Consider the following 26686-nt stretch of genomic DNA (forward strand, 5'->3'; position numbering starts at 1 on the left):
GAGTTGCTTAACATGTAGTAATTTTACACCTCATAACATTTTTATATTTTGTTAACAGCTAACGCATTCTGTTATTAGCATTTGCTTTTTGGTTCCAACAATCATGTGCATAGTAGGGATCTCACAGTAAGTAAAATTTTATTGACAGTATAGTAGCAGGATAGATTTAAGTGGCAACATATTATAATGCTAGTTAATCATAAAGAGATTATGGATGAGATGTTCTGATGATCTTGAAATCTGTAAAAGATAAGATCATTCAAACATGTCTTGTAACCAAAATGTTTTATACATTCATCTAAGTACTAGCCTTTAGAAATCAAATCTGCAGCACTGTGTTTAAAGTCTGAATGCTTTGGTAGTCCAATAGAATAGCTTCTGATAATCTACAGGAAGCTGGAGAAGAAAATTTGAGAAAAACAATGGCAAAATCAAGAGGGTAAAGATTAACCACATGAGGAAGCATATCTCTAACTGCACAGGTATGAACACAGTAGCTTCATATGCAGTTCATTACGGTCAAAAATCAAATAAAAGAGAAGGAAATATCAATATTAGAATTGTTTTAGGAACCTTTGTTTAGTTGTGTTGAGCATAAATATGCTGATGAAAACTTAAATTTTAAACTTTCATTGTAGTTTTACTTGTCTGAGTGCACAGAATGAATGTAGTTCAATCACAGAATTGTTTGAGTTGGAAAAAATTTTAAAGGTCATCTAATCCAACTCCCCTGCAGTAAATAGAGCCACCCACTGCTAGATCAAGTTGCTCAGAGAGGTCCAACCTGACTTTGAATCTCTCCAAGGATGGAGTATCTACCACCTCCCTTGGCAACCTGTTCCAGCACTTCACCACCCTTATTGCAAAAAAATTCCAGTCAGTTTGAAACCATTTCCCCTTGTAGTATTGCAACAGATCCTGCTAAAGAGCCTGTCCCCTTCTTTCTTAAACCCCCCCATTGGATACTGAAAGGCCACTATCAGGTCTCCCTAGAACCTTTCTTCTCCAGGCTGAATAGCCCCATCTCTCTCAGCCTGTCCTTGTAGAAGAGGTGTTCCATCCCTTGAATCATTGTTGTGATCCTCCTCTGGACACACTCCAACAGGTCCATTTTTTTTCTCTCTTGTACTGAGAGCTCCACATCTGGGCGCAGTACTCCAGGTGAGGTCACTCCAACACAGAGTAGAGGGGCAGAATCACTTCTCTCTCTCCTTGCTGGCCATGCTTCTTTAGATGCAGCCCAGGATCCAGTTGGCTTTCTGGGCTGTGAGGACACATTGCTGGCTCACATACTGCTTCCTATCCACTAGTACCCTCAGGTCTTTTTTGGTAGTGCTGTGCTGTCATTTTCTCCATCAGCTTATATTGGTAGTGAGGGTTTCTGTGACCCAGGTGCAAGACCTTGCATTTAGATTTGTTGAACCTCATGAGGTTCACCTGGGCCCACTGCTAGAGCTGTCTAGGTCTCTCTGGATGGCATCCTGTCCCTCAGGTGTGTTAACGTCAACACACAGCTTGGTGTCACCCACAAACCTGCTGAGGGTGCATTCGATCCCACTTCTTATGTCACTGATGAAGATGTTACAGACCACTGGTCCCAGTACTGACCCCTGAGAGACATCACTTAGCCCTGATCTGTATCCAGACATTGAGCCATTGATCACCACTTTCTGAGTTTCGTCTTACAACCAGTTCCTTATCCTTTGAGCAGTCCACACATCAAATCCATATCGTTCCAATGTGGAGAGAAGGATGTGATGAGGGACCATGTCAAAGGCCTTACTGAAGTCCAGACAGGTGGTATCAGTGGTTCTTCTCTTGTCCATTAAGGCAATCAAAGAAGGCCACATGTGGGTAAGGCAGGATCTGCCTTTGGTGGAGCCAGGCTGGTTACTCCATATCAGCTCCTTCTGTTCCATGTGCTTTAGCGTAGCTTCCCAGAGGATCTGTACCATGATCTTCCCCTGCACGGAAGTGAGCCTAGTAATGAAGGTGGACCTCTTAAGTAAAGATATTTATTAGGCATTACAATAACATAATACATGATAAAAATAAGATAATAAAAATCAAGAAAAAAATTACCAAAAATGAGACGTTATTGTAAATTATAATTTGTTTTGGACTAGAGAACTAGTGATGTGAATTATTTTTCTGGATTCTTAGGTGATTTTACTCAAGGTCTACCATCAGTATCTGAAGGCCTAATAATATACAGTATGAGCACATACACTCAAGATATGCCTTGGCATCCTTCCACCTCAATCTCCTGACCTTTTTGTTTCCTTTAAAGGTTGCTTGTATGTGGCAGAACTGCAGCTAGGATTTCAGAGCCCAAATCGTGAAGCAGACCTTGATAGCTGTAGGAGTGTAGGGATTTGGCAACAATTAATAATTTAATATATTTGTTAAACTAAATAAAGTGTACAAAAACAGACAAACAAAAGAAGCCCATCCCACAAATTACCAGTATAAATTACCAGTATGTAGAGAAGGGAAGTAAAAAGGCATCCAATGAATCAATTAAAAAAAAAATTGTAAATTTAAAACTCAGAAACACTTAATACCTTCTGTTTTTAAGCTTTAAGAAATCTATGCTATGATTTAAGAGGCAATTGCTGCTAATGTATTCAGACAAGAGTTCTTGTACAGGTAGAATTCATATTTAAGTTATTGCCAACATTATCTTATTGCAAATAGAGAAAGATTGCTGCTTGTCAAGTAAAATGATACCTCCTTTTCATAGAGCTTCCATTGGAACGTAGAGCAACACATTATTAACCCTAAAAAGACAACTGCAGCTTTTCTTATCTTGTCCATTACTGTCTACTCTTCTCGTATTCTCTTGTTTATGAGTGCACATCACAATGGTAAAAAAAAACAACCCACATCTTATCTTCTGTGTTCCAGGCGCAGTTCTTGTATACATATATGCAAGAGTGAGGAACAGCTAGTTTCTCATATCAGCTTCTGACTAGAGTACTCTTTTCCAAAGATTTCTGACACTAAGCACAGGGCAGATGTAACCGTATCTTCTGTAACCACACTGAGTGTTTGTTTTTCTTGAGGCTATATGTGAAGGCTTCATGCAATTTTTTTCAGGAATCTTCCCGACCCATGGCAGTGTTAGGCCTGGGGAAATATCTGATTCCTGTATTCTGTATGCTTTCAGCAATACTGCAGGATATTGATTTAAATATTTTATTTCTGAGGAATTGCCTCTTCTTTTTAATGTGCTTGCTTCATCACACAATTAACTGAGAAAGAACAGAAAAACAATTTGGCTGTTTCTGATAATTACATCCAACTGAATTCACTGAAAGAGGGAGCTGAATTCTTTCAGTGAATTGGATTTTCCTTCTGTGGCAATCCGTTTCTGATGTTACATTCATGTTATATTACAGGTTTCCTGAAAGAAGGGCTTTCCACTAATATCTTAGGGGAGCTACATGTTAGGATTAGTCAATAAGCTTGATGGTTGGTTACATGTTTTATAAATTGAAATTAGAAATTTATAAATTAGAAATAAGAAATTTTATAAATGTTCTGAAATGCTCTGAGGTTTGATTCCAATGCACTTAAAATAAAGGAATATTAATACCATTGGAATTTACTAATCCACAATGGGATTACTAGATAAAAAAATCACACAAAGCAACTTAAAGTTTAGAAACCCTACAGAGATTCCCAGATATCTTCGAAAATAAGTTTGCATATTGTTTCTCCCACATTTTTTTTATTTCGCATTCTTGTTATGCTGCGATAAGCCAAATATTTCAGCTTCAAAGAGGCATCAAAACATCAAATCTGTGCAACAGTATCTGGAACCTGTGATTCATTTCTGTATGTTACATTAATACAAATGTTGATTTGCAAGGACCAAGTGCAGAGAATAAAGAATGCGAAGTAAAGGGTGATCATCTTTGAGGAAAGAATAAAAAGAAAATAAAAAACGAGTCCTAAAATAAATAATTTTAAAATAAATAAAATATTATATAAAAATAAAATTATATAAAATTATATAAAATAAATATTTAAAATAAATAATTTTAAAAATAAAAATGAGTCTAGTACTAGGGAGTAGAAACAAATGCATTTAAGAACTTCAGCAAAGTCTCTGCAGGCTTGTGTGCCAAATACTCAGAGCTGATGTTTCATTCAGAATTGCAAGGATGAGAAATACACCTCGCATTCAGTATCATGACACTGTTCAAAGCAAAATCCCCCAAAAGAAAGAATAGATATCACAGGAAGCTCCTTGCTTGGAAACTTCTTATCAAATCATGCAGCAGTTTGTTTTGAGAGGCTGGCTACATTTCCTAATCCTCTTGCTTGAAAATCTTGAGACGTGTTTTCTATTTGTCCATTCTTTGGACTTTTAATACTAGCTTTAAGCCTTTCTCCTCTCTGAATTTAATGTCCTAAACAGGTACGCTGAGAGCAAAAGCCAAGTTACACTGCTGAAAGGAAATTTTATGAAACAGCATATTTTCTTCTTTTGCCTGTAGTTTTGATGCTGGAAAATCTATCCACAGCGTATCTAAAATTGGAGTTAATCATAGAGCTCACTCGCTGAATAGTTTAACTGGAAACCCAAAGCCACAAGTGGGCAGTTGGTTTGAATTCTCAAATGTACAATGGTAAAATAAAATTCAGATGTAGGTCATACATTCCTTTTATTATCATTTGCTTACAACTCACTGAACATACAAACAAGCAACAATGGTAACAGGTTTTGTTAACTTTGGTACAGGGAAAATAAAAATACCAGTTACATCATATATATAAAGGATTTTTTTCTCCAAATTTGGAATGATGACAGGATAGTTCTTCTTGACTGTCAGTGTAAATATTTCTCTTTCTCTTCTTCCCCTTCCCCCCCCCATTTCCTTCAAATCTTTAGTTTTTGTTAGATGTGGAGGAGGAGACGGAAAAGAAAGTAGGAAGAGAAAACCAGATATGGTCTGTCTTGCATCACTGCATAGACACTGTCAGTCAGGAAACATTTTGAAAGGTCTTAGAGAGGGAATTAATGTAAGAAATACAATCTAAGAAATAAGAAATGGACTTCAGGCCTGCAACTCAATTATGTAAATACACTGATTTGTTTTTGCCTAGTTTTTTTTTCTTTTTTTTTTTCTGATGCTGAAAGATAATCTGTCAAACATTTGCAATCCAGTTAGAACCTATAACAAGGGCTGATTACTGTCAACTTGTCTTATTTTGATAAAGGAAATGCTTCTTTTTCCTCATTATTAAATTCTGGAAAACTATTTCTGGCAACAAGGGAAAAAGCCCAGTCAGCTGTTGTATCAATTTAATACCTAGCTCATTAATAAGAAATTTTAAAAAATGTCCAAGAGAAATCATAAAATCATAATCAAAGTCTTTGTCTGATCTAGTTAATTAATGTGATATGTGTCTAAAATCCATATTTAATAAAGAAATTTAACAATAACTTGGTGTATTAGCAAATCATAGGACAATTTTACAATTGGATTTATTGAACTCAGTGAATGTAGTTTGTTTTAAGCTGAAACAGAATTTAACTGCCTAAAATACATAAAAGAAAATGCAGTTCTTCATATTCTCTTCAGGTAATTCCTGTTCCAGAGGAAAGACTGTTAGTCTTTATTTATTCCTTGCACATTCCTCTTCATTTATTCCTCTCTGACTGAGAGCTTGGGTCTGTCTTACTCAGAATGCTTTCTGGTAACATTATTTCAAGAAACTGTGCCTTGTTTAAAGAATTGTGTCACAACTGTTGGCTTGATTTTCACTGTAGCTGAAATTGTCTGCTAAAATAACCTATAATTATTACTGCAGAATAAGTCAATCATATCTAAGAACAAAACTACTCTGCTTTGATTTGAGAAATCTTCACAATACATAATAATTAATATACAGAAGGCCTAAGAACACAGCCTACCTGTCATATCCCTTCTTACAGCCTTGCCCTACCTTGGACTTTTATACTGAACTATGAGAAATGGCTGCTTGTGGCCTTTGTCTATGGCCATTTCCTGAGAGAGCCATCCAGGTGAGATGCCCACCTGGCATCTATGCCAAGTTTTCTCAGCTCAGGCATTCCAAGGGGCAAATTGGGATTCTGCATTTGAGTGGATCATCTGATCTTTCCATTACTCTACTGTCTACTGGCTGTCTCCTCTATGTGTGAGCCCTGGCCTGGGGCACAAGCTGTAAATAGCTTGCTCTTTTCTTGGAAATGTAAATGAAGTTTTATTACTTTGGTTTTGCTCTAAAGGAGGCCATACCCAAAGGAGGTTGCTGCAGGGGATAGCTTCAGTGAATTACTGCTTTTAAGGAAAATACACCCATTCAGTCTGATGGGATTATTGCTTCCCCGTGGAAATACTGGACAAGATAGGAATTCTAGACATTGAGATGAGTATATAGATAACTGGGCAGGTAAAAGGTTGGAAAGATTGCTTAGCACTAGGACAAAGGGGTCCCATAACAGGAGACAAATTCAACTTGTTCAGGTCTTGCTTCATCCTATAATGTTAAAGATGGCCTTAAAAGATAAGGTGTCCCTGTAGGATCAGCTAATTTCTCTTCCTCCCCATAGCTTCCAAGGCAGGAGAGGCTGAATGTACTAAGAATATCTCACTTACTAGGGGAACAGCAGGAATTCAATTGATACTCATACAAGTCTCCTAAATACTTAATTTCTTAAAAAGTGGAGTTTTTCTTTTACTATTGCTAACTTCTCTACAAAAACAAACAAAAGAGAAGTCAAAAAGTAAAGAAATAAAGTTGCTAAGCTCTCAGTAGTAGGTAAGAGCAATATTAAGATTTTCTTTTCATCCTTTTCATCCATCTTGTACATATTCAATATGATGCTATTACTCCTTATGTAATGGTGAATAAAATTTTGTATGTAAGTTTTCTCCTTCCTTCATTTTAGCAACTTGCAGGGACTAGCAGAGAAGTTACTCAAGAATTTAGAAGAAAGTCTGTGGAGGGATTCTTTGAGGGATTCCTCACAGTGTGAGGAAGTTGTGCAGTTGCTCACACTGAAGCAGTGCTGCTGAGATATATGATCTTGAACCTGTCCACAGACTCCCAGTATGTCTGAAGCAAATCATCAGTCATCAATCTCCCTGAAGATAGCTTGTGATGTTAGCACTTCTTGTCCTATTAGGAGCATGGGAAGTCAGCCATGAAAGTTTACAAGTCGCTGAAGAGAGTTCATCACCTTTATCCCCTTCTCTCTACAGAACCTGGACAATATGTGGTGGGAAAGATGTGCAAACACAGTGAATAGCCAAAAAAGGAAAAAAGACTGATCTTCCATTTAATGCCATGTTTGCTGTCACTGAACACTGGATAAGACGGGCTTTTGAGTATTCAGTAACGTCATAACAGATTTAGTCAAAATGTGCATGTGGAACTTGTTGAATTAGCATTGTTTTTAGTAGCTTTTACATCTCTGCAATTACAGAGCAGGAAAGCTCTTTGAACACAGAAATTCCTGTGAGGGTTCTGTGCTAGATGCTCCTGTCAGAAAACTGCAGCTCAGCTTTACATAAGTCATGCAGAGTGCCTGGCGCTGTCTGCAGATCCATGATATCTTTGAATGGGCATATTATGGGTTGGTGAAAAGGTAGCACAACAGTTCTAGGACCCTCGTTAACAACTTCCAGGCTCCTTCCTTTTTTAAGAGCCTCCTCTACCAAAAAGTGCAAGGAGGCAGAGGATAACTAACAAAAGAAAAACATTTGGTTTATCACTGGTTGTTTTTTCATTCACAACATACTCTCACTGCAGTTTAAAATTTTACAGGAATGGAAAAATAAATATGAAGCAACCACATTCAACTTTCTGCAATTTCTGCCCAGGCAAACTAGAGAGTCTGTCCCATTCTGTATCTTAGTCTTTTTTTTATCTTTTTTTAGGTGCATATAGAAAGAAAACAACTCGTTCTCAAAGTCTTGAGTTCCCCATTCTGATTCTCTCTTAACTTGATGCAAGTGTCTCCATTTCTTGCAAAAGAGACTCAAGATTCAGAGAAGGGAACACTTTATTTTCAACTTACTAAAGCATTTTTCATTTAGATTTCTATAACCTTTTATGTCCAAAAGTGCTAGCACACCTCAGTAAGTTAAAGACACTTAACTACAGTAGCATTTTGGAAACTTTTTATACAGACACATTTTTGGCACACCAGTGCTATATTCACATTCATTCTTTTGCTGTAGCATGGAATGTTTCTTTTCATTGTCGGTATTTACGTAAAAGATATCTTCCTTGAGCCAGATCCTAGCTAATATATCTGGATCCATTTCTTTACTTTTGACACCCATCTAGTGGACACAATAGAGTATCACAAAATTCCTACCACAACAGCTATGTGCACATCTTGCATATGCAGTTAGCTGGTGGGGCAAGCAGTGGGGCCTCTCAATGCCAACGAACTCTGATTTTATAGAATTGACTTCTCATCTTTTTATGGTCAATATTTAATAACCTGACAGTGAAGTCATTCATGGAAGCTTGGCCTTAGTTTCTGACTGAAAAAAAATAAAATTAATAAGGGAATATTCATATTGTGTCACAAAAGGTGGATGAAAACCAAATCTGCAAATAAAACTGCATGTTACTATAATCCAGTGAAATCCGACCACTTATGTGTTTGAATAATTAAGTCCACCATGAAGAAAATTAATTTAATAGACATTCCTTTTTTTAGCATTTTCCTGCTGAGTCAGAGTCATGTTTATCTTCATTTATACCACCCTAAAGCTTTTATTTCAGGTTTTCTACAAGCTATATATATGTATATTTGAAATAATATTGTCTTTCAGAAATTAGTCTTGCTAAGCACAGGAGTAAATAACCACCTTCTTTTTTATATAAAACTGCATGCAATGTCTACCATTTTGTCCTTAGCAGAAAAAAATATGCAGACTGTTTTTGTTTAGGAGTTTGTGTTTCTTTGCATCTGTTTGAAGAAAATAATGTTATTATTTTGGCAATTAAGTAAGTGTCATGATTTTGAGTTCTTAAATGTTCCAAAACCTTAACTGGCACTGTATTTTTTTCTGCTCTTGAAATACTCAGGAAATCAAAAGAAATCAGTATCTTTATCGATGTCTTTATCAGTATCTATCAATGTTAGTATTACTAGTGAGTAGTGTAGTCAGACTAGTGGTAATGGTAATATGGACATTAATGTATGGTCACATAAGCTGCAAGGATATCATATTTCTTTTTGTTATTTTATTTTTTATTTCTTTTTGTTACTGTTTCACCATTCATACTATCTTGTACATTCATCTTATCTAACAACAGTCACAGTAGTATTCATACTGACTTGCCCTTTGAAATATTTTTTCACTTTTTTGGGGGGAATGGGGGAGCAGATCTCACAGTGATCAAAAGCAGGGAAAATGAAACAAAGAAAGGAGCTTTGCTTTGTCCAGAATCATTCAGCAAAGTGGTGGCAGAACTCTCATTCACTGTCATGCAGATTATGTTTTTTTTTTAGTTTGAAATCAATAATGTTATGTAATGAGAGTGTATTAGAAGACACAGAAGTACTCTGACATAATTAAAAGAATTTCCCAAATTTGGGAAAACGTATATGTCTTAGTATTAACTGCTAGTGAATTGTTTTGGAAACATCTGTTGAAGTTGATTTGTTTAATAATCTGTATTTATAACCTGTATTGGTCTATTAGAGTTTTTTTTATGCCTGATTTATTCTACACTTTGATTACTTTGCTACCTGAAAAGTACCTGTTTAATGCCTGTTAATAGCTCTTTCTTAATAACTTTTTTGAACAAAAATAAAATTGCTTTCTGAGGCAATATATAGGCAGTGTAGATTTATTTGATTAGTTAATTCAGCATGCAAAAAGGCTGGAGGAGTTCTGTCACTTCAGTGAAATATTACCACTGCTGACAAGGCAGCCTCAGGTCAGTGGTAGATAACAGCAAGAAGCAAGCTAGTGCAGAGAGTAGCTTGTACCTGCTGTGACATGTGCCAGGCTGAAGTCCAATCAAGAGCTGATATGTACCAACTATTTTCTCTTCAAATGCCCTCAGACATGATTGAAAACAGTGGGTTATACTTCATGTGAACACTCTTTTCAAAAGATCTATTTTTAGAATTGTTTGTTAGATTCTAAAGCTTACTGACACTTAAAAAGTTATGTGATAGGTCCTTTTGTTCATGAATCATTCCTGTGTGCTTTAACAGCATTACTTGAGTTCCTGTTACTATGCTTAGTATTTGTAAACCAAGGTCATACACACCTTTTCTCACATGCTTTAGAACTAAAATTTATCTTCAGTTTTAGAGATGCAATCAAGAGAAACAGATGTCCTTCTACTTCTGGCCTATTGGAATGTGCTCCAACACATTCCAATGTGTCTGCTTAACATATGCAGACAAAATGTTGCTAATCAGTCATTCATGACTTCCAAGAGTCCATACTGCAACAACATGAAATCTAGAAACTAAGCTACATAATCCAAAAAGACTCTTGTCTGGTACCAAATACAGCTATCACACTGCTAAACAGCACGGGTTGCCATGAATGCATCACCCAGCGCTGCTTACCCTGCTCTGGTTTCTAATTAATTGAGTCCCATTCAAGGTCTTTGTACTGATTTTCAGAGCCCTTTGCGGAGCTGTCTCTGTCTTTTTTTGTGTGTCTCTCATGACAGCAGTGCTCTTTCGGAACTACCAAACAATAACTAGAAGTACTAGATTGAAACTGCAGAGTTCAAAGATGTAAGACAAGAATGGCCGCAGTAGTCATTCTGTTTGGCAGTGATCACAGAGCTCATTCATTCATTCCAATTTCAAAATACTATCTCCCTCTAGTGCGTGCAAATACACATTATTCATGCTTGATTTATTGAGAAGAGACAAAATACATTCTTGAAGTACTTGAGTAGTAATGAAGTATGAGGAATGGGTACTCCATAACAAAAAGAACACCTGCCTCACTCCACTAGGAATTGGAGTAATGAGGGTCAACCTCAGGAGAGATGGGGCCTTAAGAAGAGAACTGTGTCATGTTCCTGATGCAGAGAGCTCATAAGCAATCAGCATACAGAGAAGCACATAGGTTCCTGTATTCCTAATAGTGGTTTGTTTTTTTCCACTACCAAGTTTAGTTTCCTTCAGATTTATTTTTTGATTATCAGCCATTGTACACTGTATTTCTTATGTACCTTGTTTTTGCATTAGCAGTGAAATTGACCAGATCATGATTTCTCCAATTAACGAGAAGAAAATCTGCCTACTGATAAATGTGCCAGGAGAGTGTTCATTACTTTCAAAACTCTTATGCCTATGGCACAAATCTTTTTTTTCTTTCTTTTTACAGTTTCGATGTGGACAATGGTACGTCATCGGGACGAAGTCCCTTGGATCCCATGACGAGCCCTGGATCAGGACTAATTCTTCAGGCAAATTTTGTCCACAGTCAACGTAGGGAGTCTTTCCTTTACCGGTCAGACAGTGACTATGATCTTTCTCCGAAGTCTATGTCGAGAAACTCCTCTATTGCCAGTGATATGTAAGTACATTATGAAATTCTTTTAGCATATGTTTTGGGCTATAATTGTGTTAACATATTTCCAGCCACAAGAAATGTTTAAAATTCAAAGAGAATAATCAGTTGTGTTACTGATGTCATGGATATTTAGATAATTATTTCATTATTTATGCTTTACTTGTTTCTGCAGTATTTTGAAAGCTTATCTTGAAAATGTACTTGATGTGCTTATGCACTGTACTAACTTTGACAGAATACTGAAGGAAACCAGTACTGATTTTCACAACACTAAAGAGAACTGTGATATCTTGGTTATTAAGATTTTTTCAAGTCAAGCTATACAAACTCTATTTCTGCTTCAAAATATTCTTTTTTGTTTCTTTTTTTTTTCCCCCCCCATTTATTTAGAGTAGGTATTTGTAAGTTTTTAGATATAAGATTTACTACTTGTCATAGAGTCACAGAATGGTTTGGGTTGGAAAGGGCCTACAAACCATTCCAGCCCACTGCCATGGGCAGGAATACCTTCCACTAGACTAGGTTGCCCAGGATCCCATCCAGCCTATTCTTGAAAACCTGCAGGGATGAGCATGCACAACTTTTCTGACAACTTGTTCCAGCACCTCACAACTCTCGTAGTGAAAAAAATTTCTTCCTTTTAACTAATCTATATCTACCCTCTTTTAGTTTAAAACTATTACCCTTTCTCTTATCAACTACAATACTTGATAAAGAGTCCCTCCTCATCTTTCCTGTAGGCTCCCTTTAAATACTGAAAGATCACAACAACATCTACCCTGACCTTTCTCTTCTTCACCCTCAGTTCCCTCAGCCTGTCTTCAAAGGGGTGGTGCTTCAGCTCTCTGATCATCTTTTGTGGCACTCTTCTGGAAACATTATTAATGTGTTCCATGTCTCCCTTCTGCTGGAGAACCCAGAGCTGAGCGCAGTATTCCAGATGGAGTTTCATGAGCATGGACTAGGGAGAGAAGATCACTCCCCTTTACCAGCTAGCTACATTTCTTTCACGATAGAATAGGATAGAATTACAGAATATATTCTGAGTTAGAGGGAATTCACAAGGATCATTAAGTCCAACTTGTTGCTCCACACAGGATCATCCAAAAATTCAAATCATATTAATAAAAACAGAATGTCCTGAGTTAGGTGGGGCATCAACCACCTTGCTAGGAAGCCTAATCCATTATTTGACCAACTTCACAGTATAAAAATTTTCCCAGTGCCCAGTCTAAAACTCCTCCAGCAACTTTGTGCATCATGCCATCAGTGTCCAGCAGCAGAGCTCGGCACCTCCCTCTGCTTCCCCTCCTCAGGATGCTGCAGGGAGCAGTGAAGTCATCTCTCCACCTCCTCTTCTCCAGACTGGACCACCCAACTACCCTCATTCTCTTCTTACAGGACATGCCTTCCAACCCTCTGTCAACTGTGTTCCCTCCTCTGGACACATTCAAGGATCTTAACACTCTTATATTGTACACAGTATTTAGATTGGGCTGCATCAATGCTAAATACAGCATGAGAATCTCTTGTTTTGCCAGTCTGGTTGTGCTGTGTTAATGCATCCCAAAATGCAGTTTGCCCCGTGGCTGCCAGAGCATACTTCTGGCTTATGCTTACCTGTGGGCACCAACACCCCTAGGTCCCTTCCTGCTGCACTGCTCTTCAGCACTTGTGTCCCATCTGTGCCTGAATCTTGCATTGCTCTGTTGTAGGTGCAGCATTATCCTTAGCTGAGGTTCTTGCTGCTGCTGGTGACAGCAGGGTTGGTCTCTACTCACTGGTAACAGGTGATAGGAGAAGGGGAAATGGCCTCAAGTTGTACCAGGGGAGATTTAGGTTGGATATCAGAAAAAAAAAATTCTTTACAGAAAGGATTGTTAAGCACTGGAATAGGCTCCCCAGATAGGTGGTTGAGTCACCATCCCTGGATGTGTTTAAAAATCTTTTCTGGATATGGTGCTCAAGGACATGATTTAGCAATCGGTTGTTAGAGCTAGAGTAGTATGGTTAGGTCGTGGTTGGACTTGATGATCTTGAAGGTCTTTTCCAACCTGAGAAATTCTATGATTCTATGATTCTATAATTGCTCAGGGCTCCAGTGTCTCTAGAACCAGGACAAGCTTGACTTTCTGGGCTGCAAATGCTCACTGCTGGCTCGAGCTAACTTTTGCATCTACCAGTGCTCCCGCGTCCTTTTCCACATAGTTGCAGGCCTGTACTTACACAGCTTGTATTCATGTTTGAAACTGCTCCAACCCAGATGCAGGAGCCTGCACTTGGCCATGTTGAACTTTATGAGGCTCACAAAAGCTGAGCTCTCAAGCTTGTCTAGATCTCTCTTGATGGCATCCATTCCCTGCAGCATTGGTACCACAGCACACAGTTCAGTGTTGCTAGCAAACTTACTGAGGATGCACTCAGTCCCACTGTCCATGTAAATGACAGAGATGTTAAACAGCACTTGTCCCAGTACTGACCCTGGAGGAGCACCACTAGTCACTGGTCTCCACCTGGACATAGAGCTGTTGACCACAGCATTTGAAATGTGACCATCCAGCCAGTTCCATTCATGAAATCAACGTCTTTTCAGCTTAGTGAAAAGAATGTTGTACAGGCTGTATTAAATGCTTTGTCCTAGTCCAGGTTGAAAAATTAATAAATTTGAGAGAGGCAAAGGAGAAGATCTTTGGAAAGTTATTCTGTCCTCTTACTGAAGTAGTCTATTTTTTCTGTGTTATGCGTGTCTTCTGTTTGTGAATCATAATTTGCTAATATGTGTAAATGCCAGATTGGATGGGTAGTGGAAGTTAGATGATTGTGAAATACAGTGAAAACATGTTAAATACCTATCTTTTGTCACCTGAAAATTATAGAAATCAAGAATTTTTGTTCATTTGTTTGCTTAATCTTCTACAAATTTCACTGCCAAATAGGTGTTTATGGCTCAATTATGAACTTTTATGAACAATTATGAATTATGACCATCCTTATAAGAGTTTCCTAGTGAATAAGGATGTAGAAAGCATTAAAAATCCAGCATCAATATAGAAAAAAAGCCAACAATAAACATCCTCTTTAAAAAAAAAAAAAACAGCCAACAGACAGCACTAGTATTCAAAACAAAGGAAATTGGTTTTCATAATGAGTGAAATTTCATGTGATACTTCGCTCATAATCAGTATAATTGGAGATTCCTATTCTCACCTTATGTTTTGTTCTTAGAAGTGTTAATTAGACCATCTATTTATAACTTTCTTCCTAAGTAAGTGTCAAGATGAACAAAGCTCATGCCTTTGTTTTTGTTGTTTAAGGTCCATCACCAGTTAAGTTCAGTAGATTGAAGTACTTTTAAGCTTTGTTCCTTTTGTGACCAATTTTGACTGAGACAAAATGAATAAGACCATGCCCTGTTGCCTTATAATTAACAAAAAAAAGTTTTAGGTTTGTAAATGGAGACCCTCATCAAGGAAGCCTTTTTCTGACATGTAATATTTCTTATAGATGTACCAAAGTTAAGCTTTTGGTGCTGCACTCTTGTAAGGATACCATTTGGGAAGTTTTTTACATTCAGGCAGGCAATCCAGGTCATTGCATTGCTCAGATGAGTCATTTCAATTTAGAATTCAATTAGTGTTCTGTCCTTGCACTCATAATCCTCTTCTACATTTCCTAGAATTCTGGGTAATATTTCAGCACATGAAAATAAATTGAATTAAAAAATTAATTACTGAAACACTGAGCACACTTTCTTCTTCGGATATTTGTATCTACTCTTGACCCTTTGTGGGTTCAGGACCCTGAACTTTGGAACAGCGAACTTCAAGCTGTTCAATGGATTGTTGGCCAAGATCTCTTAAGATGCTGTCCTTAAAGACAAAGATGTTGAGGAGAGCTACCCTTCAAGGATGCCCATCTGAGAGCACAAGAGCTCTCCATCTCTGAAGAGCTCTGAATAAGAAAGCGGGAAGAGGAGGTAGGAAACCGGCATGGCTCGGCAAGGATCTGCTGGGCGTGCTGAGGGAAAAGAAAGATGCATACAAACTCTGGAAACAAGGACATGTCACCTGGGAAGAATACAAGGATGCCATCCAGGCTTGCAGACATGGGATCAGGAAAGCCAAGGTGCAGGCAGAACTGAATTTGGTGAGGGATGTGAAAAACAATAGGAAGACTTTCTACAGGTACATTGTCCAGAAGAGACCGGCCAATACAAATGTACCTCCTTTGGTAAATGTAAAAGCAGAACTGGCTGAAGAGAAGGCTGAGGTACTGAATGAGTTCTTTGCCTCAGTCTTCACTGGTGGCCAGGATTCCAGTATTTCTCACATCCCTGAGCCCTGCATCCCTAAACCTCTAGGTGGGGACCAGGTCAGTAAATCCCCCCACTATAAGGGCAGAGCAAGTTTGAGGCAGCCTTATTAGACTGAATGTGTACAAGTCTATGGGGCTGGATGGTGTGCATCCCAGGGTTCTGAAGGAGCTGGCTAAGGTGGTTACTGAGCCACTCTCCATCATATTTAAAAAGTCGTGGCTGTCAAGTGAGGTCCTGAATGACTGGAGGAAGGGTCATGTCATTTCCATTTATAAGAAAGGGAGCAAGGAGGACATGGGGAACTATAGGCTGGTGAGTCTCACCTCTGTGCCTGGGAAGATGATGGAACAGATCATCCTGGATGACATGCTTGATCACATGAGGAACAAGCGTGTGATCCAAGACAACCAGCACGGCTTCACCAAGAGAAGGTGGCCTTCTATGATGGAGTGACAGCATTGGTGGACAAGAGAAAGGCAACCAATGTCATTTACTGGACTTGAACAAGGCCTTTGATATGGTCCCCTATCACAATCTTATCTTTAATGGAGGGATGTGGATTTGATGGGTGGACCACTTGATGAATAAGAAACTGGTTGAAAGGCCGCAGGCAAGGGTGGTCATAAATGGCTCCATGTCCAGCTGGAGGCTGGTAATGAGCAGCATCCCATAGGGGTCTGTCTTGGGACCGGTGCTCTTTAACATATTTATCAATGACATCAATGGCGGAATCGAGTGCACCCTCAGCAAGTTTGATGACCACATCAAGCTGAGTGGTGCGGTTGACATGATGGAAAGAAGGGATGCCATTCAGAGGGACCTCAACAGGCTTGAAAGATGGGCCCAGGTGAACCTAACAAGGTTCAACACAGCAAAGTGCAAGTGTTAAAGTGCAAGCACCAAAGTGCAAAATCTTGCACTTGGGCCGGAGGAATCCCAGGCATCCATACAGACTGGAAGGAGCAGTCCTTGACAGCAGCCCTGCAGAGACAGACCTGGGAGTCCTGATGGATGAAAAGCTTAACATGAGCCAGCACTGTGCTCTTGCAGCTCGAAAAGCAAATGGTATCCTGAGCTCCATCAGAAGAGGGGTGGCCATCAGAGACAGGGAGGTGGTTGTCCCTCTCTACTCTGCTCTTGTGAGGCCCCATCTGGAGCACTGTGTCCAGGTCTGGAGCCCCCAGTACAAGAAAGACAGGGAGCTGTTGGAAAGGGTCCAGAGGAGAGCCACAAAGACGATCAGGGGACTGGAGCACCTCCTCTACGAAGACAGGCTGAGGGAGCTGGGCTTGTTCAGCCTGGAGAAAAGAAGGCTTCAGGGTGACCTGATTGCAGCCTTTCAGTACCTAAAGAGAGACTACAAACAGGAGGGGAGTCAACTCTTTGAAAAGGTTGATAACTGCAGGACAAGGGGAAATGGTTTTAAGTTGAGGGAGAGAAGATTTAGGTTGGATGTCAGGGGGAAATTCTTTACAGTGAGTGGTGAGGTGCTGGAACAGGCTGCCCAGAGATGTTGTGGATGCCCCGTCCCTGGAGGTGTTCAAGGCCAGGTTGGATTGGGCCCTGGGCAGCCTGGTCTAGTATTAAATGGGGAAGTTGGTGGCAGGGAGTTGGAGATTCATGATTCTTGAGGTCCCTTCCAACTCTGGCCATTCTGTGATTCTGTGATTCTTCCTGTCAACAATTTATTATAAAGCATCAGCATTTTAAATTTATTGGAACTCACATCTGAATAGATTTCCACAGTCTCCTGCCACAGAAAAACTGTTGTACTAAGGCTAATACTTCTGCAGTTGTTTAGGAAATGTAATATGCAACTAGTTTTAACCATAATTATATGGTTAATCAAGTATCAGTAAGCCAGAAAATGATGAGTCTGAATGTATCACAGAAATTAACTGAAGGAAAATTAATAAACACAAGAGTAAAAAATTCAAAAGGAAAAAATAGTGAAGAAAATATAAAGAAAAAAGATCATTAAAATAGCCAGATCTGGTTCCAAATTTTCTTAGATAAGGTAAAGACTACAAGAGTTTTCAGGGAAAGTGTCACAGCAACATTCAGATCACTCATGATTTCTGTTTTGCATCAATATGTGCATTGAATGTTAAGTATTGCATGTTTGGTATGCATGGGAAATATATATTACAAAACATAGAGATCATTCAGTTAATGCAGGTGAATTAATTGAACATAGCAGTTTAACCTGGAATCCTCTAACTCTTCAGTGTTTGCATTATCAGCCTCACTACTTCACTTTATAAAGCAAAACGAAACAAAAGGCATGGAAGGGATGTAACACAAAGTTTCTGTTATTTCCAGTACAACTTTATAGCAGTAAATATCATTTAAGGTGAAACAGAAGAAAACTTCAAGATTTTAGTCAAATATGGAATGTTACAGTCAAAACCAGCCAGAGGATGGCAGTGTTAAAGCACTAAATTCATTATTCTGCCACTATTTATTATTTGCAGTGATGTGGCAGCTCTGAACTGCAGCCAAGAAATGGAACCAACTGTCCTCTGTTCTTTGAAAACCCAAGGCGAAATACTGTCCTCTGACACAAATGACTTAAAATAAAAACATAAGATGATAGTCAGAAGACTAGCACAGTCAGGTAGTATTCTCAGGAAAAAGGTACAGAGTGATCTGTTTTCCCAACATAGTTAACCTCACATAGCAACCAGAGGGAGTTCGTTCAGTGAACTGAGATGGAAAATCACAGAAAGAACAGCAGAGAATGGGAAGATTGAGAGTTTTTTGAGTTTTAGTTTTTTGAGTTTTAGAGAGACTAAAACATATTTTGAACTGAGAAGACAGACTAGTTGAGGAAAAGAACAAAAGACAGGATGAGTGCAAGGCAGCTCATATGATAGAATGTTAATGAGCCTGAATTGTGGCGTTGCAAGAGGCAGAAAAGGCAGCTGTAAAGTAGAAAAGGGAAAAGCAAGTCAAAAGGAGTAGGAGTCATTAGCATTTTTTTTAATTATCTCTTGGAACAAATAGTATGATAGAGAAAAAGGAGCTGATGTGAGAAGATTAGCAAAAGCCCTTTGGGGCTGCAAACTGGAAAGGCAGGTGGTTTAGACAGAAAGATACAAGGTCCAAGGCAGAAGAGCACAGTTTCCTTGAGAAGCCTATCTATGGGATTGCTAGCAGAGAAATGGGGATATGCAGAAGAAGTGAATATATGTGTGAGCCAATATAAGGAATTACAGGGCATTATCTGTGAAGGGATCTGGGAAACAAGCTTAAAGTGAAGGATAATAAAGAATGGAAAAGAAAACTTAAAAGCCCCTAATTTCAAAGTTATAGTGCACTGGAGAAAATTTTAGCAAAACCTAGGTCTCTGATAAGATGGCAAAAAAATGGATTATTGAATGAAATCATTAGCACTGTCATAAACTCTAGAAAGAAACCAACAATCACTGGCTAAGGCCGAACTCATGTTTTAACCAAGGACTTGACCAGCTGAACTTCACTGAGTAAAACATTAGCTGGTGTGGGGATTGGTGAAGACTCCCATAGAGAGGATCAGCACTGTTTCTTTGATCGGGTGAATATAAGCTCTAACTATCACAGTTACACGAAATTTGCTAATGTCTGTTCAACCACCAGAAAGTAAGGGAGCATAGTCTATAGTGAACTGCAGGGCCATTGGCATAGAGGTCTGCTCAGTGGCCAAATGGCCATCAGTACATCAATTTCCTGAGCTGGACAGCCTACTTCTCTTCAGAAGTACTGTAGATAGTACTGGGCTACATCAAAAGCAGCCCACTACATCAGAGACTGATATTAGTGGTATGATAGCAGGGGCTGAACATTCTTGCCAATATTCCATTACATTTGGTTGCTGTGTGACAGATAGCAGGAGAGGGGCAGTTTGACAAAGTGGCATCTGACATGGAAGAATGGGTGAAGCAAAAGTGTGTCAATGAATTTCTCCAGAAGGAGAAAACAGCATCCATTGACATTAATCGGCACTTGCTAAATGTTGATGGAGACCAAACAGTAGATGTGAGCACAGTGAGACAGTGGGTGGTGTGTTTCAATAGAAGTGACAGCTTCATGAAAGATGAACCATGTTATGGACAGCCAGTCACAGCTGTAACACCATGAAATGGAGACATTCTCAATCAGCTCATCCATATGAATCGGCAGATTACAATCAGAAAACTGTATGGATCTGAGTATCAGCTTCAGTATATTGGAAATGATGGTGGCAGTGTTGAAATATTACAAAGTTTGTGCCAGTTGGTCCCAAAGATGCTCAGACAGCAACAGGAAGAATAGGCAAGTAGGATCTACTAAACCAATGCGAGGCTGAAGGTGACAGTTTCATGGATCACATCCGTTAAAGGTGACAAGACATGGCATCGCCACTTTGAGCTGAAATCAAAACAGCAGTCCATGGCATGGCAATATGTGAATTCCTCAACAACAGCAGCCCTCAGAGTGGTAAGTGATGTGCACTGTCTTTTTGGATAGGAAAGTAGTGATACTTCTGGATTTCCTGGAAATCAGATACACTCTGATCACTTCATCACAATGCTGATGGAGCTGAAGGTTCCGGACTCAAGCCAGAGAAGAATGAGGCCTTTTTCTTCCAGGCTTCATACCAGTTTGAAGACTACGGAGCACAATGCCAGTCTTGGCCAGACTGTCCCATATCCTCCATACAGTCCAGATTTGTCACCTTTTAACTTCCATCTGTTTAGATCAGTGAAAGATTCTGTGAACAACACTATTCTAGCAACAGCACTGTAAGAGCAGCCTGAAACAGTGGATAACCTCTGCTGATGCACATTTTTACGAGTCTGGAATGAGACTCTTGTTCATCACTGGCAAAAATACATAGCTTGTGGTCGTGACTGTGCTGAAAAATAGTTTTTTGTAGCTGACAGTTTGCTTTATCAAAATTATTGTGCTCTTCATATTTGTGATAGTTTCCTTGGAAATAAATAGAAGGCATTGCTGTTGGAGCAGCATACACAGTTCTGCTGCTGCTATCCCTGATAAAACAAGCATAAAGATGTAATTTACTCCAAAATTTGTTCTCCCTCTATGTACCATATAATACTGCCTCCTAGAGGACATGCTGCTCTATAATAATGTACATGTTGATAAACCTTTGCTCCATGTCTACAAAATATAAATATATTAAAACAACAACAACAACAAAAATACCACTCTTTGAAAAATAAAACCCACATGTGGACTACTTTGAGATAAAGGGAGCTGATGAAAAATATTTTATCAAAGATGAAATACTGTCTGAAAAACATGATATACAGGCATTGAGTTTGTTTAGTCAGGGTGGATTATCCCTGTCCTCAGTATTTAGAGAAATAATTGTGTAATTTTTTAATTTGTGTGGGTATTACTTTCCCAAATGAAGCCAAAATAATCTGTAACTTTCCAAAAAATGAAGATTAACAGAATTATTCTGGCTGCAGAAATTATCTTAAATACAGGGAAATTCCAGGATAGGGTGTTCCCATATTTGTCAATGACTAGCAGGTCTAGTCCTGACCTGAAGCTGCAAATGGTCTGAAATATCCCTTTAATTGGCACGTGGAACAATTGAGGTGAATTTGCACACATATTTCCCAGTCTGTTTAGTTTTTTAAACTTCATTGTATTCAGTTTGGAACAGATTCATAAAGGGAAAGCACTTAAAATAATGGAAGACAAATATGGCCAACCTAGACAGTTACTGATGTTCACTGAAGACTTTAATGTGCCATTAACATCATGAAATGAGGATATATATTTTCATCAGTAACAGGAAGCCAAATTACCAGTAATACATCTTAGTCTTCTATTTCTAAGCCAGCACAGCTTAGATTTATTAATAAATTCTATGAGTATGCATCTGAAGTTAAGGAGAAAAATATCCTTTTTCCTGAAAAGTGATCTGCATTAAGTTCTTTCTAACATTCTAAGAGGGCAGAAAAAAAACACATTGCTTCTGAGCAGCTTAGGTGCACCTGAAGTGAATAAATGAGAAATAATTGCCTTTCTTGATAAGTTGCTGTGGAATATCTTACAACTTATCTAGTTCTTTTTTTCTGAATTTGTGAAATAATCTTACAGAAGAACTGAAAAGAGACAGACTTTCTCTAAAAACTCTGCTAAAATGAAGTATTTTCAATTCAATTTCCATTTAGAAATAATTCTTAATGAAAAACTGTAGTGTGCTGCTTTAGTTATCAACTTATCCATTCAGAAGGCCACAGGGAAAACAGGCTAATATTTTGATTCATTGGGAGTTTTTATTCTTAAGATTTTTAATTTGAATAAAATCTTCAGATTTCAGCTTAAACTAAGTAATTAGTACTTAATTTTTATTTTTTTTTAATAGGTGTAGAAAGTATTTTGAAAAAGACCACTGTGTTCTTTCCAGTAGCTTGGAATGTTTTACAAATACAATCCAAAAACAAAAACAAACAAAAAAAAGAATATAGCCATACTCCATTTTCTTAAAATAAGTTTGAGCTAGATTAGGGTATTAATTATGTTGTAAGCAAAACCAGAATAGTTTTGCATTGAGAAAGCATCTTTTGATATTCATTTTTATTCAGGAGATTCTCAGGTGTTCTAATATGCCTTCATGTACTTGTTGCATAGGATTTTTATTTTTGTTGATGAAGTGAAATTTGATCCTATCAAAAATTCACACAAAACATTCATTATTGGGTTTGCTCCTGAATTCCTGAACACTGAAATCATGAATCATTTTCCAAATAGAACTCTTAGCTATAAAACACATCACTTACACTACAAAAACTTCGGCAATACTGGATGTTTGATGGCACGTTACTTACTGCTTCTGCACTAAACAAAGCCATCTGAATTGCTAAACATCTTCAGTCAAAGATGGCTGTTATTAGAATCATGATACCAAAAACAATTCTTGGCTCAGATTTCAGCTAAATCACAGCAGTGTTCATTTCACTGCTTGCTGCACAGTTCTACTGCTACAACGGTCGGGATGTGTGTGTTCTGTGTACACACGCCTACTTGCAATACTGAACGATGGCAGCAGCATGGAAAAAAGATGCTTTATAAAAAAGGATTTCAGTGTTTCTGAGGAAGCCTCTTTAACCATGACTCCATCTCATGCACAATCCAGATCATTAGCTCGTATTTCATCCCTCAGGGCACACACAACTCTCCATATGCTGGCAGTGATGCTCATGTTGTGCTAACCATGTAGTTTGTTCTCTGAAATTAGAAAATCTGGAATTCTGATGTCTTTTGCCCTGTTTTTCTTAAGGTCTTGATGTTTTTTATGAAGGAAAAAACTATTGCCTGGTTGTTGTTTTGTTTTGTTTTGTTTTGTTTGTTTGTTAGTTTTTCTGAAATATAAGTACTTGAATGTAGGAGCCTTTGTATTTGTTTAAGGGACTCCATTTTCTAAACCTCAAAGCTGACAAAATCTTCTTGTGGCAAGCTCCCTCAGGCTGGGAAGTTACCTTGAATAAGTGCCTTTCTTAGAAGCTCTGCTTTCACTCATTTTAGAAGGGAAATCTTTCAGTCTGCATTAGTGGGAATTCCCATGGAAAGTCATGTACTGTTTTCTTCAGAAATGAGACTATTTTATCAGTTCTAATCACTTAAACATATGGAACAGGGAGCAGTAACAAAGTTCTGCTTAATTCAAGGCAATACTTCTTATTTTCATTTGCAATAAGCTAAGAGCTTACGTGTGTCAGGTAATGCAATTAAAAAATGATTAATAATAACTCATTAAGCTGCACTAACTTGATTGCTTCCAGTCATACAAGCACACCCATTCATTAATTTTCTCTGACCTGAGCAGAAAACAAACCTATCCTTTAGTCACTGTGACAGTCATTTATTTGCAGCTTTGCTAATTATGATGAACTAAATGATGATTTCTGTTTCATGATCAGTCCAATAGAGGCACGGCTGAATTGACCTGGGCTCTTCCAGATGAATTCAGCTTTTTTGTGGTTCAGAGTATTGAACACATTGAATCCATTCACTTCTTCAAAGAAAAAAGCAAGCTTCTGCATTGTAATAACAGTCTTTCCCTTGCCATTGCCTCAGAAGCACGCAGGCAGATTGCCTTCTTATTTTAGAAGTAAGCCTATATCAATACCAGTGAAACACACTATCAAGTCTGTTCTCTTTATTTAGCACTGAATAGCTCTGCTAGACTTAGAGCAAGCTGTCTCCTCAGAGTTGCCCATCATACTTCTGTTGGATTATGGTAGGATTACAGCATTCAGGCTTGATGGCTGTTTGGGGCAATATGAATATTAGAAACACAGAATGGTTTGGGTTGTAAGGAGTCTAAGATCATCTAGTTCAACCCACTCTGTATTTTGGGGGTATACTTCTTTAGATGAGGTTGCCCTAAGCTCCATTCAACATGACCTTGAACACTTACAAGGATGATACAGATAATTTCTTGATTAGTCCCAAGTTTTCATATCTTGCATATCGTGCCAGTATCTTTTTCATGATGGCATGCTGTATTTATAACAAAAGTCCTTCCTTGGGTAGATTACTCAAGTCACTTGTATGAGTGCAGTCCCTTTGGAATAAAATTTAAGCTTACTGAGCAGGAAGTTGCCGAATGAGACGGCCTTTGGATAAAATGGGTCTTGGTTCTGATCACCATCACTGAGACCTACTTAGCTGCATTTATTACACAGGAAAGTCCTTTGTCCCTAGTCTTCTCAAAAGCATAACCAGTATGATGTGATTCTGAAAAACATATAGTTGACTAGATAATACGTCCTGTTAATGCCTGGATTAAATCTCAAATTCCTGATTTAAAATCATCTTATTTCCAACTGAATTGCATTAGCACACAAGATGAGGGTTCTTTCGAGACTTGGAAAAACAGAATCATATCCATTACAGACTTAAGGATAAGAAAGGAATAGTTCATTGTTCCTAATGTTGAAAGTAGAATGGTAAATTGAGTAACCTAACACTGGTAACCACGAAAGAGCAGACTTCATTTATTCAAAGGATTCTTTCAAGCCTAGTAAGCTCTATGTTCAGGAACTGAGTTGATAAAAAGGTGTCATGAAAAATTAAAGCCATCTTAGTACCTTCATATAGAAAATATTCATTCTATGTGGAAAGTTCCAGGCCAATTAGTATATGACATATCTTGGTGCTTATTAGCCACATGTTAAGACCTACGTTTGTTCTGAGCTGTCTTTTGGATCTCTAATTATAATATAGCCAGGTATTCTCTTCCTCAGCATGTTACAGAGGAGTAACTTAATTTTGCTCCACATGAAGCTTATCAGGGTACTTCTTAACACCCATATCTGCAATATTTTTGAGTGAGAGATGGTTTTTCCTTTGGTGTATTCTCTTAAGCTTGAAATTGCCTAGGTTTCTGATAATCCAAGGAAAACTACTATAAACAATCTTTGTTTTGGCTGGGGTATGGGAGTTTTCAGGGACTGTGGTTTTCTTCCTACTTCTTCAAAAAGAAGACCACTGTAATCTTCATATTCTATATTTTATGTGTAAACAGTATGGATTATCCCTTGATTTTATATCTGATATTTTTGTGTATATATATATATATATATATATATATATATATAAACCAAACAATTCTGTGAAAACTGAGTTGATTCTTGTCATGATGAGACAAAAACCTTATCTCTTTGCTGTGGGAATGACAGAAAGCCACTGTCTACTTCGGCTTTTCAAAGGCTGTTAGCAGCTCTGTTCTTTCAAATAGTTCCAACTCTGTAGCCAGAGAATCCAAGGTAGATGATGCTAGCTGGCTTTAAAGATCAACCAGAATTTTCAGCCAGTACTTATCTTGGGAAGATAACTGAGTTTTCATTCAAATGGAGTGTGGCAACCAGTATGTTCATGCTTTAAAATGATGCCAAGGTTCCTTTCCACTAATCTCATAATTTACATTATATAAATTATATGAAGGTTAACCAGTAATTTAATTCAAGGATTCACAGAACAGTTTAGATTTAGATTAGAAGGGACCTCGGAAAGTCATCTGATCCAATCCCTCTGCTCAAGCACGGTACTTAGAGCAGGTTGCCCTGACCGTGTCCAGGCACTTTTGAACATCTCAGAGAAAGGAGCTGATAAAACATCCTGTGTAGATCTCAATTACATGTGCAGAAAGCAGGTGTTTCCTTTCCTGTTGTTCAGATGGATCTTGTGTTCCAGTTTGTGCCCACTGCCTCTTATCCTGGCACTGGACGCCAGCATAAAGAGCCAGGTATTGTCCTCTTCATATACATTGATAAGATCCCCTATAAACTTTCTCTGTGCTAGACTGAACAGTCTCAGATCTTTTATTTAATCCTCATATGACAGATGCTGAAATCTCTTCATCATTGTGCAGCCCTTCTTTGGACTCTCTGAACTATGCCCGAGCCTCTTGGTTAATGGGGAACCCTGAACTGGTTGCTGTGCTCCTCCAGATGTGGCCTCATGAATGCTAAAAGGAGGTGAAAGATCACCTCCCTTGACATACTAGCAATACCATTAGCCTTCCTTGAGGCAAGGGCATTTGCTGATTTATGCTCAACTTGAGGTTCACCTGAACCCTCTGGTCCTCTTTTGCAGAGCTGCTTTCCTGCTCAGTGTCTCCCTTTATGTATTGGCTCCTGAGCATGTTCTTCCCCAACTTCAGGACTTTGTGCTTCGCCTTGCCCTTTATTTAGCCCTACCTTGGAGGGCTGCTGGTTCTGCTGGTTACCCTCTCCATCTCTTATTCTTTAAAATTTAAAGACTTCCTTATAAGATCAGATGTGTTACTGGCAGAAGTATTTTTGCCCTACTGAAAGCA

General features: G+C 38.3%; 1 protein-coding gene across 3 annotated transcripts in view; it reads left to right on the forward strand.

The window, feature by feature from the left end:
- LOC122163989 (cAMP-specific 3',5'-cyclic phosphodiesterase 4D-like) overlaps window positions 1-26686 on the forward strand; it is a 488389-nt gene that overhangs the window by 450737 nt on the left and 10966 nt on the right. For all 3 annotated transcript variants that reach the window (XM_042825621.1, XM_042825623.1, XM_042825622.1), the window contains one exon: window positions 11361-11552. In XM_042825621.1, the coding sequence (XP_042681555.1) occupies window positions 11361-11552 (192 nt within the window). The remainder of the gene's footprint in view (window positions 1-11360; window positions 11553-26686) is intronic.

Source organism: Centrocercus urophasianus, unplaced genomic scaffold, assembly GCF_019232065.1.
Source record: "Centrocercus urophasianus isolate 14NV4802_14NV808 unplaced genomic scaffold, USGS_Curo_1.0 seq_25, whole genome shotgun sequence".
NCBI lineage: Eukaryota > Metazoa > Chordata > Aves > Galliformes > Phasianidae > Centrocercus > Centrocercus urophasianus.